At 37.9% G+C, this 16,162-nt stretch overlaps 1 protein-coding gene across 1 annotated transcript in view; it reads right to left on the reverse strand.

Moving 5' to 3' along the window:
* The window catches only part of STXBP4 (syntaxin binding protein 4), a 197,973-nt gene that overhangs the window by 23,196 nt on the left and 158,615 nt on the right, over window positions 1–16,162 (reverse strand). The window contains exon 17 of the mRNA XM_004377907.2: window positions 5,020–5,077. Coding sequence (XP_004377964.1) covers window positions 5,020–5,077 — 58 coding nt within the window. The remainder of the gene's footprint in view (window positions 1–5,019; window positions 5,078–16,162) is intronic.

A 16,162-nucleotide genomic window follows, 5' to 3' on the forward strand; every position in this document is an offset into this window, starting at 1 on the left:
AAAATAGTGGCTCTAGTAATGCCAGTACTTTGATTATATTTGTTTACACCAGGTAAAATATTTCTTCTCTTAAGTCAGAACTTAAAGTAAGCAGACTACTACAAAGTATTAACAGACGTGCAATAGGAATATTCAATGAGGACTATATTCGTCTGGGCATTCTTGGGGCAGCACTGACAGTTATGCTCATTCCCTTGCCTGAGGCTTGGCTTCCATCAGATGTAACAATTCAGTTTCTGGGAAGACAGTGACAGATGTCAATTTCAGGGAAGAGATTATACATATACAGACCAGTATCTCTTCCAGTGTTCTGGGAGGTGACTTCAGTCACTGTTTCTTTTAATTAGAGGTGAGACAGGCAATGACCTGAGTTCCTTACTTGTTATTTCTTGCCTCCAAACATCATCCACCTGGTAAGTGAGCCACTCCCACCTCAAAAACTAATATCAGCTATCCAGGCTCAAAATTTTGGTTGGGGTAGTGGGAAAATGAAGAATAAAAAAGAAAACAAAATAGTCCAAACAACTAAAGGACCACATGAGACAGAACTAGATGGTGCCCGGCTACCACCAATGACTGCCCTGACAGGGAACACAACAGAGAGTCCGGGACAGAGTACGAGAAAAATGTAGAACAAAACTCAAATTCACATAAAAAGACCATTTAATGGTCTGACAGAGACTAGAGGAATCCCTTAAACTATGGCCCCCGGAAGCAGTGTTAACCCGGAACTGAAACCATTCTTTAAGCCCACTCTTCAGACAAAGATTAGACAAGACTATAAAACAAACGTGAGGAATGTGCTTCTTAGTTCAATCAGATTTATGAGACCAAATGGGCAGCTCCTGTCCAAAAGCAGGATGAAAAGGCAGGAAGGGACAGGAAGTGGTCGAAAGGACGCGGGGAACCGGAGAAGGGGTGCTGTCACATTGTGGGGACTGCAACTAATGTCACAAAACAATATGTGTATAAATTTTTGTATGAGAAATTAACTTGAGCTGCAAACTTTCACCTAAAGCACAATTAAAAAAACAAAACAAAACAACTAAACAGTTCCAAGACGCTTGCTTATGCAGGTATTACTTATCTGGCAACATCACCTACCTGAACACAGCTAAGTACCTTGAAGTAAAACCAAAAAAACCCATTGCCATTGAGTCGATTCTGCCTCATAGTGACCCTATCAAAACATCAGAGCAAGGGTAGGGAGTGAAGAGAGCTAACCTTTCCTGAGAGCGCCTGCTTTGGGCTAGGTGCTGTGCTAGGCTCTTTATACACATAAGCTCATTCATTCTGGACAGGAATCCTAAGAAGTGTTAATATTCTTTCCATTTTACATATAAATGAGGAAGCCAAAGCCTGGAGAGGTTAAGTAAATGTGCCCAAAGTCATTTGGTCATTCTGTGGAGGCATCAGCATTTGAACCTAAGTTTCTCCGAGTCCAGAGCCCATATTCTTCTTTCGCCTAAAACCAGAATTGCCTTCCTGTAACCAAATCCACCTGTGCAAGAATTTATGTATTTGACACGCAGAAGAAACCTCACAGACCCACACTCAGAGACTATTTATATGCAATTCAAATTGGCCTAATGATCTGGCACTCTGTCTTAAGAAACTCCAGGGGAAGAGGGTGGGGAAGGGAGAATGGGGATAAGAGGATGGATAGGCATGTTGAGAGCACCAAGAAATGACAACTGTGTCTCCAGTCTCACTTATATGGCTTAATATCCTTTTGCAGAACTCATTGTATTATATATACAGCATGACTGATGGTCATGATTTTAGGAGCCTCAGTGTAAGCAGGCAGGGAAGTATGTAACACTTACTGGGTATGACTTCCATCAAGAATGTTGTTGTTGTTAGGTGCCATCCAGTTGATTCTGACTCATAGCACCCCTATAGCACAGAGCAGAACTGTCCCATAGGGTTTCCAAGGAGCGGCTGGTAGATTTGCACTGCTGACCTTTTGGTTAGCAGTCAAGATCTTAACCACTACACCACTTGGGCTCCTCCATCAAGAATAATTAACCCCAAATAAGTCTTGGTGCTTGAATGGGCTTAAATTCTAATAAAAAAGTTAACTTGTATATCACCCCATTCCTCCATGATGCTGGGTAAAGGAAGCATTGGCATATTGTTAGATTTTCTTAACATTGCTATTTGATCTTTCTAACCTCCAGGAGATACGTACTTATCCTTAGAGCCAAGTTTCTATATTACTATTTAAAAATGGATAATGTATAGAAAACCCAAACCCATTGCCATTGAGTCGATTCCGACTCATAGCAACCCTAAAGGACAGAGTAGAACTGCTCCATAGGGTTTCCAAGGCTGGAATCTTTACAGACTCATTGCTGTGAGTTGGAATTGACTCGATGGCAACGGTTTTTTAAATCTTTATGGAAGCAGACTGCCACTCTTTCTCTGCAGAGCGGCTAGTGGGTTCTAACTTTTCAGTTAGCAGCCGAGCACTTAACTACTGCACCACCAAGGCTCAGGATCTGTTTAAAATGTATTTCTTGACTTGCCACATTAAAATAAGGGGGTGGAGGTGAGGCAGCATGGTTGTGGTGCGTGGGGAACTTTGGAGTCTGACAACCCTGGGAATAGATCCTGGCTCCTCAATTTTACTGCTGTTTCTCCAACTATAATGGTGGGACAATGATACCCACCATTGCCTTTTGGAGAAGAGATTTATCTTACCTCTTTTTCTGCTTTCCTTATGAAAGCCGAGTCAGTATTAAGGTCAAAGAAAAGAATTGATAGGCTTCTAAAACACACTGTGTGGGGTATGTTTTCTAGGAGTGGAGGAGAGTGTAGTGTCCCTTTCTATTCCTTCCATAGGGATTGTGAGCTAGATTTCAGGGCAGGCCCAGGGTCACCTTTCTTTTTCCCTCTTCTCCTTGGATGCTCTTTCTCCCTTGTAGTAACAGCCTGACACTGTTGTCCTAATCTGCCTGCTATGGTGGTTTAAGCCACCTGGGTACCAGGCAATGGGACAAACTCAGACTCTGGTTGGCCATCTCTTGCTTCTTCCTTTTTCTTTGTTGCAAGTGAGTGCCCTTAAATACCTTCCCCTTATGCTGTACTAATTAGGCTCTTACATTTGGCTGTGGGTTAGGATACACTCACAGGTGGCTAAGCTTAGGTAAAGGAGTTCCCCACAGGGTCCAGACTCATTTACTGACATTTTCCAAAGACCTTTGAACTTAGAATTCCTGTTAATAATGAATGTTAGTTTGCCTTCTTTTGATCATACATTTTTTTTGGGAACTTTTTGGACAACAGGCATGGCTGAGGGCAGGATGTAGCTCACCACTATCATAGTACCATACTAATAAGAGCCCAGCACACATGACTAGCAACACCTACTTTCCACATTATTTAGAGGATTAAATGATACAAAGCATAGAAAAATACAGCTAGCAGCTGGTGCTGAATAAATTCTCATTTCCCTTCTCTCATATCATTTCCCTTATTAACTGCAAAGTTAATACGAAAAACAGAGAAAGAAAGAAATCCAATGCAAATTTGAACATGGTTTTTGATTTTCCTGCCATCCCTACAGAAGAGGGATTCAAATACTCCAGGAACTACACACAGCTAATAAAGCATATTAGAGCACAACTTTCCTTCCAGAAGAAGTATGATTCCAGAAGAAGTAAGTAGCATTGTGCTAAATGTAATTTGTGCACAGCACTCCTGGATCCTCTGCTCAAAAAGCTTCTTTCTCCTTCGCGTATTACGAACTACACCTTTTCTTTATTAATCACTTTTTGCTAGAAACCACAAAGAAAAAACACACCATGAATGCTCTTCAACAGGTTTTCCCTTAACTCTTTTCAAATATAAAGCTTGTGAATTCTCAATCTTTTCAATAGTCATTACTTTTGATGCTGTTGTCACCATTATGATTTCTCCATATGGTAAATTACCGATGACTATTTATTGGGCATCTACTGAGTTCAAAGTTCTGTGCTAGGGGCTTAACATGTAACAACTCTGTAAGGTGGGTAACATTCCTCTTACTTTATGATGAGAAAACCAAGGTTAAGACAGATGTAGGAACCTGCATAAAGTCACAGAGCTTGAGAACCCAAATTCTGAATATTGCTTTGGAAAATATTGGCACATCTGAAAGGACAGCAAGCAGCGTTTCCTTTTCCTCCTAAAATGCATACCAAGTAAAATTTGCTAAAAAGGATATAAGGGAGTCTCTTAGTTCTTAGGAGTCTGTTGGGATTCCCCTTTGTACTCTCTGACATGAAAGAAGTTGTCCAGAACACAGTAGAAGTATATCAGACTGCTTTGTCCCAGGTAAAACTAACCAGTCCAACAGCTAGAAAATGTATTCTGTTGAGGCTCTCAAAGGAAGTTATCTGTTAATGATAGTCTAGAACAGTAGAAAGGATCTTGGAGTCAGAAGACTTGGATTCTAGTTCTAGTTTGGTAATTTAATGGTTGTTAATTTTTTTGGCAAGTATTCAAGGCTCTCATTTTCTTCATTTATAAAATGGGGAAAGTAATAAAGTACACATATCTCAATGGGTTGTTCTGAGACACCACTGAGTTAAGGATTGTTCATATACTGTTCCATTTATCTCTTTAGTTATTTACTGCCTATCTTTCCTCACTATTATATAAATTCCATGACATCAGGGAACTAGCCTGTATATTTCATCATTGCATCTTCAAGGCAGTCAGTATTTAAGTTTAAATAATAAACCTATTATAGAAATGAAAGCTAAGTTTAGCAAATTGTTTGGCTGTTTGTGTTTAGTGCACAAAACTTTTAATTTTTTTATGTTTCCCTTGAAATTATTACTAGATATTTTCCCCAAATAATATCTGATATTAGCATTTAAATCACATGAAACGAAATTGGTGAGGCTTCATTTCTTGTTACTAATTTTTGTAACCCCTAAGAGGGCTTTTTGGTTTTGCTGATCATTCTGCAATTTCCAGGTTCTCTCTAGATGCGAAGAAAATTGCTTACTTGGTTGAGATGCTTGTACTTACTTGATGAAGTACTTGATTCCATCTGCTGTGTAAGCTTCCTCCCACCCGTAAGGTAGACCTAGAGTGAAAGGAAACCAAAAATACACTTAATAAGAAGATGAAGATAACTTCATTTCCTGGACACAAACCTTCTATATTTTCATAATTATTTTACTGCATTTCTTATACAAAATGATTTTCTACAAAGGGGAATTAAGACATTTCAGGACAAGCTTTCATACTCAGCATCTTTGGAATACAATAAATAAGTCTTGAACAGTTAACAATCTGCTGTAGATGCAATAACTGGATTATGACTTGTCATTTACATGTGGTGAGCACTTTTGTCAGCAGGATTCAAGCAAAAATTTTTGGTACAGTGGATGGTTTTTGCCTGGAGGCAGAAGGATGGACAAGATGGCCTCTGCTTGTCTAGTCTGGCTCAAAGTTTCTTTAATTGGCTCCCTTTACATTATTTCACTCAGCTCCACAGGGAACTGATGCATGAGTGCCGGATCAGCAGGGGTTTGAAAGCAGCTTTTGGACAACACAAAATTCCTCATAAGTTTGAAAGTTTAGCAAAGTGATTTACAATGGATGGTGGTATTTTACTTTGTTAATTAAAAATTTTGTGCACTAAACACAAACAGCCAAACAATTTGCTAAACTTAGCTTTCATTTCTATAATAGGACTGAGTACAGTTAGCTATAAAAAGATGCGGAATGAAGTTAGCAAGCAATTATTTGGCCGTATTTCTGTAAATGAGTACCTGTTTGTTCTCATCATACCAAGAGAATAGCCTCATGTTGAGGCAGCCACATTCCCTTATATTCCAATTCTGGGTGATACTCCTCTAGAACACAATAGTTTCTACACCTCTACTCCATCCCTCTATCTCTTAAGAGCTGGAGATAGAAAACCAAAAGGGAAGAAAACGCTCGGCATTTCTCAAGCTGAAAGAACTGAAGAAAAAATTCAAGCCTCGAGTTGCAATAGTGAAGGATTCTATGGGGAAAATATTAAATGACGCAGGAAGCATAAAAAGAAGACAGAAGGAATACACAAAGTCATTATACGAAAAAGAATTGGTTGACATTCAACCATTTCAAGAGGTAGCGTATGATCAGGAACCGATGGTACTGAAGGAAGAAGCCCAAGCTGCACTGAAGGCCTTGGTGAAAAACAAGGCTCCAGGAATTGATGGAATATCAATTGAGATGTTTCAACAAACGGATGCAGCGCTGGAAGTGCTCACTTGTCTATACCAAGAAATTTGAAAACAGGTACCTGGCCAACTGACTGGAAGAGATCCATACTTATGCCTATTCCCAAGAAAGGTGATCCGACCGAATGTGGAAATTATCGAACAATAACATTAATATCACATGCAAGTAAAATTTTACTGAAAATCATTCAAAAATGGCTGCAGCAGTACATCCACAGGGAACTGCCAGAAATTCAGGCAGGATTCAGAAGAGGACGTGGGACCAGGGATATTATTGCTCATGTCAGATGGATCCTGGCTGAAAGCAGAGAATACCAGAAAGATGTTTACCTGTGTTCTATTGACTATGCAAAGACATTCGATTGTGTGGATCATAACAGATTATGGATAACATTGCGAAGAACAGGAATTCCAAAACACTTAATTGTGCTCATGAGGAACCTGTACATAGATCAAGAGGCAGCTGTTCAAACAGAACAAGGGGATACTGTGTGGTTTAAAGTCAGGAAAGGTATGTGTCAGGGTTGCATCCTTTCACCATACCTATTCAGTCTGTATGCGAGCAAATAATCCAAGAAGCTGGACTATATGAAGAAGAATAGGGTATCAGGATTGGAGGAACTTATTAACAACCAGCGATATGCAAATGACACAAACTTGCTTGCCAAAAGTGAAGAGGACTTGGAGCACTTACTGATGAAGATCAAAGACTACAGCTTTCAGTATGGATTAAACCTCAACATAAAGAAAACAAAAATCCTCACAACTGGACCAATAGGCAACATCATGATAAATGGAGAAGAGATTGAAGTTGTCAAGGATTCATTTTACTTGTATCCACAATCAACACCCATGGAAGCAGCAGTCAGGAAATCAAAAGACGCATTGCATTGGGCAAATCTGCTGCAAAAGACCTCTTTAAAGTGTTGAAAAGCAAAGATGTCACCTTGAAGACTAAGGTGTGTCTGACCCAAGCCATGGTATTTTCAATCTCATTATATGCACGTGAAAGCTGGACAATGAATAAGGAAGACCGAAGAAGATTTGATGACTTTGAATTGTGGTGTTGGTGAAGAATATTGAATATACCATGGACTGCCAAAAGAACGAACAAATCTGTCTTGGAAGAAGTACAACCAGAATGCTCCTTAGAAGCAAGGATAGCAAGACTATGTCTTACATACTTTGGATATGTTGTCAGGAGGGATCAGTCCCTGGGGAATGACATCATGCTGAGTAAAGTACAGGGTCAGTGAAAAAGAGGAAGACGCTCAACAAGATGGATTGACACAGTGGCTGCAACAATGAGATCAAGCATAACAACAATTATGAGCATGGCGCAGGACCAGGCAATGTTTCCCTCTGTAGTACAAAGGGTCACTATGAGTTGGAACTGACTCAATGGCACCTAACAACAACAACACTTCATCCCTAGGAGCCCTGATGATGCAGAGGTTAAGTACTCAGCTCTTAAAGGAAAGGTCAGTGGTTTGAACCCACCAGCCGCTACATGGGAAAAAGATGTGGCAGTCTGCTTCTGTAAAGATTACAGCCTTGGAAACCCTATAGGGGCAGTTCTACTCTGTCCTATAGGGTTGCTATGAATCGGAATCCGACTCGATGGCAATGGGTTTGGTTTTGGTTGATACTCCATCCCTGAGTACTGCTAAGGATCTTAACTGACCTTTTGGATCAGTGCTTTATTATTGGCTTATCATGGCCCCTTTGATGGGTAGAAGCTACATTAATACACTAAAGAAAAGACTCCTTGAAGCAGGCAGCAGCCACTTCTTTAGAAAGTAACTGAGCTATAAAAACAAACCATTGACTTCCATTCCCCCAAATCTCAGCAAGAGGCATAGCAAAAGTGCAGTAACAGTAACTGTTTAAACAAAATAAAATCTTATTCTCTCACCATTACCTTCCTAGAGAATATTCTTCAAGAAGCAGCTCTAAGGATGTTGTTTTCTTAATTAAGGGTAGGAGGGGAAGATTTATTTTATATTTATTTCTAGTCTTTTGACACAAGTTGTGTAAAATAATACCCAGGGCAAAAACTCCGTAACTATTTCCTTCCTATATTAACACTGGCTACCTAAGAGTTTCTTTTCTCTCATAGTGAATAAATGTTCCTATTTTAAGTAGAACATAAGCACTTCCATGAACTTGGCAGAAGCAAATGACTGGCTTCTTGAAAGCTCCTGAAATGACACTATATACGCATCTCCTCTGGTGTCTGCAGCCAGCTCATGCTCAGCCAGAGAGGACATGATAAACTGCTGGTGCAGCACGGGTTCAAATAGATTTGTTTTTTTTTCTTTAGACCTTCTATGTCTGTGTTACAGACCACTGCATTCATAACCAACAAGCCCCTCACCCGCAGGGAAGAATCTGATGACTGTACGTAAGAAGCTTGCTTTCTTGACAAAAATTCTCAGGAATACCAAGATTTCTGATCAATAAGACAAAGACAGGTAAAAGTTAAGTAGAAAGCTATTCTAATGTGACTGAAGTTTTTGTCTGATGAATGGCTTATTTGTCTGACCAGCACAATTATATCTATTTTTCTAATTTCTTATGCCACAGATTTTTTTAATGCAAAGGAGAAAAAAATGTACAATTTAAAGATAGTATCTGTTAATCCACAGGATCATTTGAAAATTGAGATTAAAACTGGGTACCACATCCCCTTGTATTGTCAAAATAGAATTCCTGCTCAGATTATTTTTCTTAAAATTATTAAACAGGGACTACAACTTCACGGCAGACTTATTAAAGGTACTAATTCATATATATTTAATTCAAAATGGCTATTCAATGACTGTAGTCATAAAGATATCCTTCTGTATTAAATAATGTGCAAAGCCTCCTTTAGGATAAATTCTGTTCTGAAATGATAAGTATTTCTTTCTAAGAAATTAAATAGTTTCTTGTTTTTCAGGCAGTTAATACAATCTGTGAGAAAACAGAGTTGGAGACTAAACTGATAGTAATTAGTCTCTCAATGATAGTTCAGTAATAGAAAAAACACAATCACTGTCTAATTATAAACTGAACACCAAAATATATTAATAAATCAAATAGCTTATTTTACACAAAAGAAGCACTTAGCTCCTTTTGATTTTCATAAACTTATATAAATTATGATGGCTTCAGTTTTCCATTAGTAAAGTTTTTCATTTCTTCACAATAAGTGATTTGTGCATAATTATAATACAATATATTATCTAAATACTTTTGAATAATCATTATTGTTCCAAGGCATTAAAATATATCTACATTTCCCATATCTTTATACTTGCAAATATATGATTCTATTTTTCCATTTCTTTTCATATTTCTCTTAAAACTGTTATGATAACTATAACCACCTGAAATGGTTTCTGATTGGAAGTGTTTGCTATGAACCCTCACATAACATTCTTTCCATCAGAGATCATCTGTTTCCAATCAACAACTTCATGGTGATGAGTCTAAATTCTGTACGGGGATCTTGCCAAAGTAAGAGTCTTGTACATATTCGACTTAGAATACTGGATGTCATCTAAAACTCAACACTTCTAAAACCAAACTATCACATTTCCATACAAAATAGTTTCTTTCCAGTTCCTCAGTCTATTCATGTACCAAGATTCTCTTTGTCATATTTGGTCCTTTTATTCATTCCTTACACACTTATTATGTGTTTAGCATTTTGTTTGGTGCCACTGGAGGAGAGTAACAGGAAACGTGTTAAAATCCAGGTTCTTGCACTGACACAAAGCAGAGTTTGGCTTCTACGGGAGAGAGGCAGGAAATACACTTGAGCTCCTCATGTTGCACTGAATAGAAGTTAGGGTTATTTGCCTCTGACAGAAAAGGAAGGCTGAGAAAAGTCTCACCCCTGAAATTCAGGTGCACCACTACCAGGTGCCGTCAAGTTGATTCTGATTCCTGGTGACTCCAGGACCTGACTAAAACAGAGACTGGAACAGGAACACCAATTACCCCTCACACCCTGCACACACCATGAGACTTGCACTGAGTGATAAGCAACAACAGTCTACTTCTGGGGGAAGACAAGAGTGTAGATATTAAACATCCACTATGACCAGGTGTGCAGAGCCTGCTGACAGCTGAGGATAGAGCAGGAATATGAGAAAAACTCTCCAGCACTCCAGACCTCCCACTAAGTACAAGAGAGTGGCAGACCACCACTGGAGGAATTTGAAGTCTGTGGTTAACACAAGGTAACTATAGAAAGAACAAATGCAATCCAGTTCAACTACAAATAAGATGGAATCAAACCCCATCTAAAGGCCTGACCCAAAAAAAAAAAAAAAAAAAAAAGTCTGTGCAATTCTGGGTTTAAATATTATTTATCTCAGTCTCTGTAGTTTTTCATCCTCAATATCCGGCATTCAATAAAAAATTATCAGACACATAGAAAAGAAAGAAAGGGGGGAAAAAAAAAAGATCCATTGCCAAAAGATAAAACTGTCAACAGAATCAGATCCAGAGATGTCGGACTATAAAATAACCAAAATTAATACATTAAAGGATGTAGTGGGGTCTAGTGAATTATGGTTGTATAACTCCATAGCAATGCTCATCTGCTTATGTATATCATGCAGAAGATGCGTGATTGAGTTTGTTGAGGCCTGGAGTTTTGTTAAGTGGTGAGATGGAAGAGGAAAAGGCCAAGTAAGCTGAGGGAATTTGTAAAAATGATTGTAATACTGGGCCACAGATTAAGCTGAATGACAACAGAAGTGAAACCAATAGTGCAGGCTGAAAGATAGAAAAAACAGAAGTATAGACAGATAGGAGATCTTAATGGGGACATTAAACTGTATAATGGGGTAAATTAAAAAAATGAACTGGAAAGATAGAAAATTTATTGGGAGAGTGCAGTGTTTGAACCCATTTCTGTTGATGCCAAGGTTCCTGAAGGGCACGGAGAATCACAGTAAAGTAGAATAAAAGTGTACTTGAAAAAAGAACTGAAAGGTGAAGGTGGCGGATTTATGTGGAGGATGACAAGAGCTTGGGTGTGGAGAAATCTGGAGAACGAGAATTCTGAGAATGAAATAAAGAAAGACAATACCATCTTGCTCAGACAGAGCTCAAACTGAACAAAATTAAAAACAAAAAACAATTGTGAGTGTGTTAAAAAGTTCGGATACCTTTAACTTTTTAGTATCTGAGTTGGAATTGACTCGACAGCACCCAACAACAACACCTTGAGAGACAGATAGAGTGAGAGAGAGATCTAATAGAGATCTAAACCAAAAACCGAACCCGTCGCCTTCAAGTCGATTCCAACTAATAGCAACCCTAGAGGACAGAGCAGAACTACCCCATACGGTTTCCAAGACTGTGATCTTTACGGAAGCAGACTGCCACATCTTTCTCCTGCGGAATAGCTGATGGGTTCAAACTGCCAACGTTTTGGTTAGCAGCAAAGCCTTAACCACTGTGCCATCAGGGCTCCTTAACAGAGATCTAATTCACAATCAATAAGGCTTTACTAAAGAATATCACATCCATCGCATAGTGGAATTTTCACTTGCTTTGCAGGAAGAAAATCTGAATTTATATGTAAAGCTCCCCAATTATAAATTGAATAACCATGGGAAAGCAATAATCTTGCTGAGTCTCAATTTTCTCATCTATGCAGTAATGACGATAATATCTATCCTGCCCAGCTTATAAGGTTATCATGAGACTCTTACTAAGTAATATATAACTGCACAATGATATACAAATGGAGACCATTATTATTAATAGTAATGACAATATTAGCTCCTCTCTCATTACTTATGGCTCTAGAGATATAGGGTAATTTGGATGCTTAATATAGGAAAAGCATTTAAATTACCTACAGGGGAAATCTCCATTAAGCTGGAGGTATAGTTTCCTTCAATTCTTTCCTCAATACAGGATATGATATAGTCTTTGTTTTACCCATGATAACACTCAGTAAAAGTATAACAGAAACTAGCAGGACACTCTGACCTTACCCAGTGGTGTTCTGGGTAGATGTTTAGCAACTGGCTCTCAGGAACGTGAAAAAAAAAAAAAAAAAAAAAAAAAAAAAAAAAGCCCTTTGTAGCACTTGCTAATTTCCATGGTGTAAATATTCCTACCATGACCAATTCCAAGCTACTAACATGGCATCACTGAATATGGATTGGGAAGAGATGGGCAGTGTATACCATTGTAGGCATTTTCACCATACAGATCGGATAGCTATAAATAACCTCAAGACAAAGATAACAGTAAAAATGTAGGAAAATAATTAGAAACTGGTGAGTTTTGAGTATTTATTACCTTTGCTTTTAATATAATTTATTTAATTGTAAGTTTAAACATTACTTTTTAGTAATGACTATGTTTAACAATTGGCTCACAAAATTCTTGCACACCAGTACTAGCCAGCTCCAATATACCACTGTGGGCACCCGTCTTTTAGCTCTCTGGTCCTAAAAGACAGGAAGCTCCAAAATACAAAGAACAGCAACATTGTTTTGTCCCATAGGTGATCACACAAAACTGAATCAGCCTTTAAAGATGTAGAAAATCATTGCTCTAATAATAAACTATGTATTTATCAAATGTTTACATAGAGCTTTCTATGTGTCTGCCATTCTAGGTATTTTATAAATATTAACTCATTGTATTCTCATAACAACCATATGAGGGAAGTGTTATTATTAACCTCATTTTATAAGAAGAAAACTGAGGGATGAAGAGGATAAATAACTTGCCCAATGGTACAACCACAATCTAAACCCAAGCAATCTGGTGCTAAAGCCTATGCTTTTCAACACCTGCTTCCATTTCTGTAACTCTGGTTTAAAACACCAACAATCAATATTTTTAAATGATCAAATGACACTTCTGCCTAACTTTTTAAAGAACAAAAGAAGAAACCAAAACTCTCAACTTCTCAACTTCTGCATTATTACAAACAGTAATTTTTTTTCTAAAAGGAATTGAAATAATTTTTAGATTTAAACACCAAGCAGACTAATTCAGAAATTTAGAAATTTATGTTAGATTTATGATTGTACAAGTTAATTTGTAGGTCTGAACTGCAGTGTCAATTTTAAAAGAACTACTAGCTAATTTTCCTATGGAGAAAGGAATCTATTATACTGGGTGATGTTCGTGAACTATAAATAACCATATAATGCTGTATTTTAATTACAAAAATAATTTCTAGGGAAATAATTTATTAAAAAAACTATATAGATTTTCTGAATTGTGATTTAAACACTCCTTAAAATTAGACTTGCGTAAACACCATATCAACAAGCATTATTCTCGATCTGAGACTTGTTTTTTTTCTCTACTTGGTTACATACAGCAATGTTTAAACAAACAAACAAAAAAATGGCATATATATTGTGGAAAGATTTTATATATTTTCTGTGCCTCAAATTCAAAAGTTAAAACGTTAAGACAATTAGATATGAGTTATTTCTAGTTGGAAGTCACTCATTGTGCATGGGAAATGCTAAAATATATTAAAGGAACAACATAGCAAAAATATTTCTGGAGGTTATTTCATGATTCATGGTTCTCTTGCTGTTACTATTTTTGGGGAAATAAATACTACAAGAGTACCCACTAAAAGAGGAGGAAAAAGCCAATATTCATTTTCTATATTTCTCCTCCCTACAGATGCAAAACTCAGTGTACAGTGGGAGTTCTTTTACTCCCAGTTAAATCGCTGGGTCATTTCCTTGAACTCTAATGTCCAAATACTTGAGAAGCCAGCTTATATGTTCTTTCTTGCACTGCTTGACTCTCATCTCCTCACATAGACTGAAGAGGAGAAAATAATGCAGAATATCACTGGCAGTTGTCTCTCGGTATTCATACAATGCTGGGGAATGATTTGGGCTAAAGTACTTTGGTTTGTTTTGCCTAAAATCAATAACATACAATGGATTTCATTCCTTGTACTGTTATAACTCAGCATAAAACTTGTTGCAGCTTTTCTCACTAAAGTATGAGTTTTCTCTTTGCATGAGCAGAAAGAACTGAGTAACTGTACTAAACGATCATTTCGAACTTTATTCTGCTCTTACAGTCTTCAACTGATTTGTCATGATGATTACACAACACACAGACAACCCCCGTTACTGTCCAGTCGATGCTGACTCATAGCGACCCTATAGGACAGAACAGAACTGCCCCATAGGGTTTCCAAGGAGCGGCTGGTGGACTCAAACTGCTGATCTTTTGGTTAGCAGCCTGAGCTCTTAATCACTGCACCACCAGGGCTCCGTCATCATGATTAGTCATCTACTAAATTTAATTTAATCAATGTAAAGCGCTATAATGGGTAATATAGCTGATTTTTTTTTTCTAAAGGGCTCCCCGTCTCCACACATAAATTTCTCCCCAAATTCTAAAGTTATATACAATGGTTTTGGAAGATGAAACTGATTTAAAAAAGAAAGGAAGCCTTCATTTCACAAATGTACGTGAAAATTTGAGCCCAATTTTGTCTTAAAATAAAGGGATAAGAACTTGCATTTGTTGGACATCCAGGTGTCAACATTATGCTAAACACTTTAAATCTGTTATAAGAGACAATTTTCAATGGTTATTGTTGTAACAAGTTTTATATAAAATCAATAAGTATATTTCATTAAAAAACAAACTTTCACCACATCTACCCTATCCTTTTTTAGCTGATGGCCTTCTTACTTCACTGAGAAAACAGAAGCAGTTGAGAACTTCCACAAATTCCTACCACAACATCTACCAACATTTCAGCCTCTGCACTCACACACTCCACCTTTCTCTTGTTAGTGTGTCCTTTCTCTTGGCAGCAGTTAGCTCCTATCTCAGGCAGTTGTCCTATCTTGCTTGACTTACGTGACATAGCTGATCACTCCTTCCTTCTTGAAACACTTCATTAATTTGACTTCAAAGATACAGTTTTCTTTTCGTTTGACCTCATTGCTGGCTGCTCCTTCCGTGACTCATTTGCTAGTTCCTTCTTCTCTTCCAATCTTTAAAGTTGGAGGGCTTGAAGGCTCAGTACTTCAATCCCTTTCTGTCCCTATTTTTTCCTTTTTTCCCCTTCCTTTTCTACTTACACTCACTTATTAGGCGGTTTCATTCAGTCTGTTGGCTTTAAATATCATCTATACTCCAAAGACTAGAAACTCGTTATCCCCAGCCTGGACCTATCTCCTGAATTCCAAACTGCTAAATTCAGCTGCATACTCTCCCCACCACTTTGCCTAAATTGTCTCACTTTTAAAGTTAAGAAAGTGCCCACTACTGATCTCCCAACTCTGTCCCAAACCTCTCCTCCCACAGTTCTCCCCATCAAATTAATGGCATCCTATATAAAATGGCAAGGAGCCCTGGTGGCGCAGTGGTTAAGTGCTCAGCTGCTAACTAAAAGGTCTTCGGTTTGAACCCACCAGCAGTTCTGTGGGAGAAAGATGTGGCAGCCTGCTTCCATAAAGATTACAGCCTTGGAAACCCTACCGGGCAGTTCTGTTCTGTCTGACAGGGTCACTATGAATTGGAATCGATTCGATGGGAACACATTACGTAAAATAGCAAACTTCCCCCCTGTCCAACCTCTGGCACTCACTAACCCCCTTAACCTACTTTTTCTGTCCCTTCCCTCACTACAAATAGTAGTTTTGTTCACTGCTCTATTTTGCTAGCACTGTTGCAGCACATAGTAGGTTCTTATTTAATATTTGCTGAATTAAGGAATAAACATTTACTATATCAAATATCCATGGCAATACAAACACCTACTATTCAATAAGATGTGAAACTCCAGAGAGTTCTTTAGAATAAGGTGTTGAAAGGGTGCTAAAAAGTGTTGAAAGTAGAGCTGCAAATGCATATACTTAAATATATGAATTTTTTTCCCATGAGTTGATATTCTTCCTCTTTTTTTTTTTTTTTTAGAT

Source organism: Trichechus manatus, unplaced genomic scaffold (genome assembly GCF_000243295.1).
Source record: "Trichechus manatus latirostris isolate Lorelei unplaced genomic scaffold, TriManLat1.0 scaffold00054, whole genome shotgun sequence".
NCBI lineage: Eukaryota > Metazoa > Chordata > Mammalia > Sirenia > Trichechidae > Trichechus > Trichechus manatus.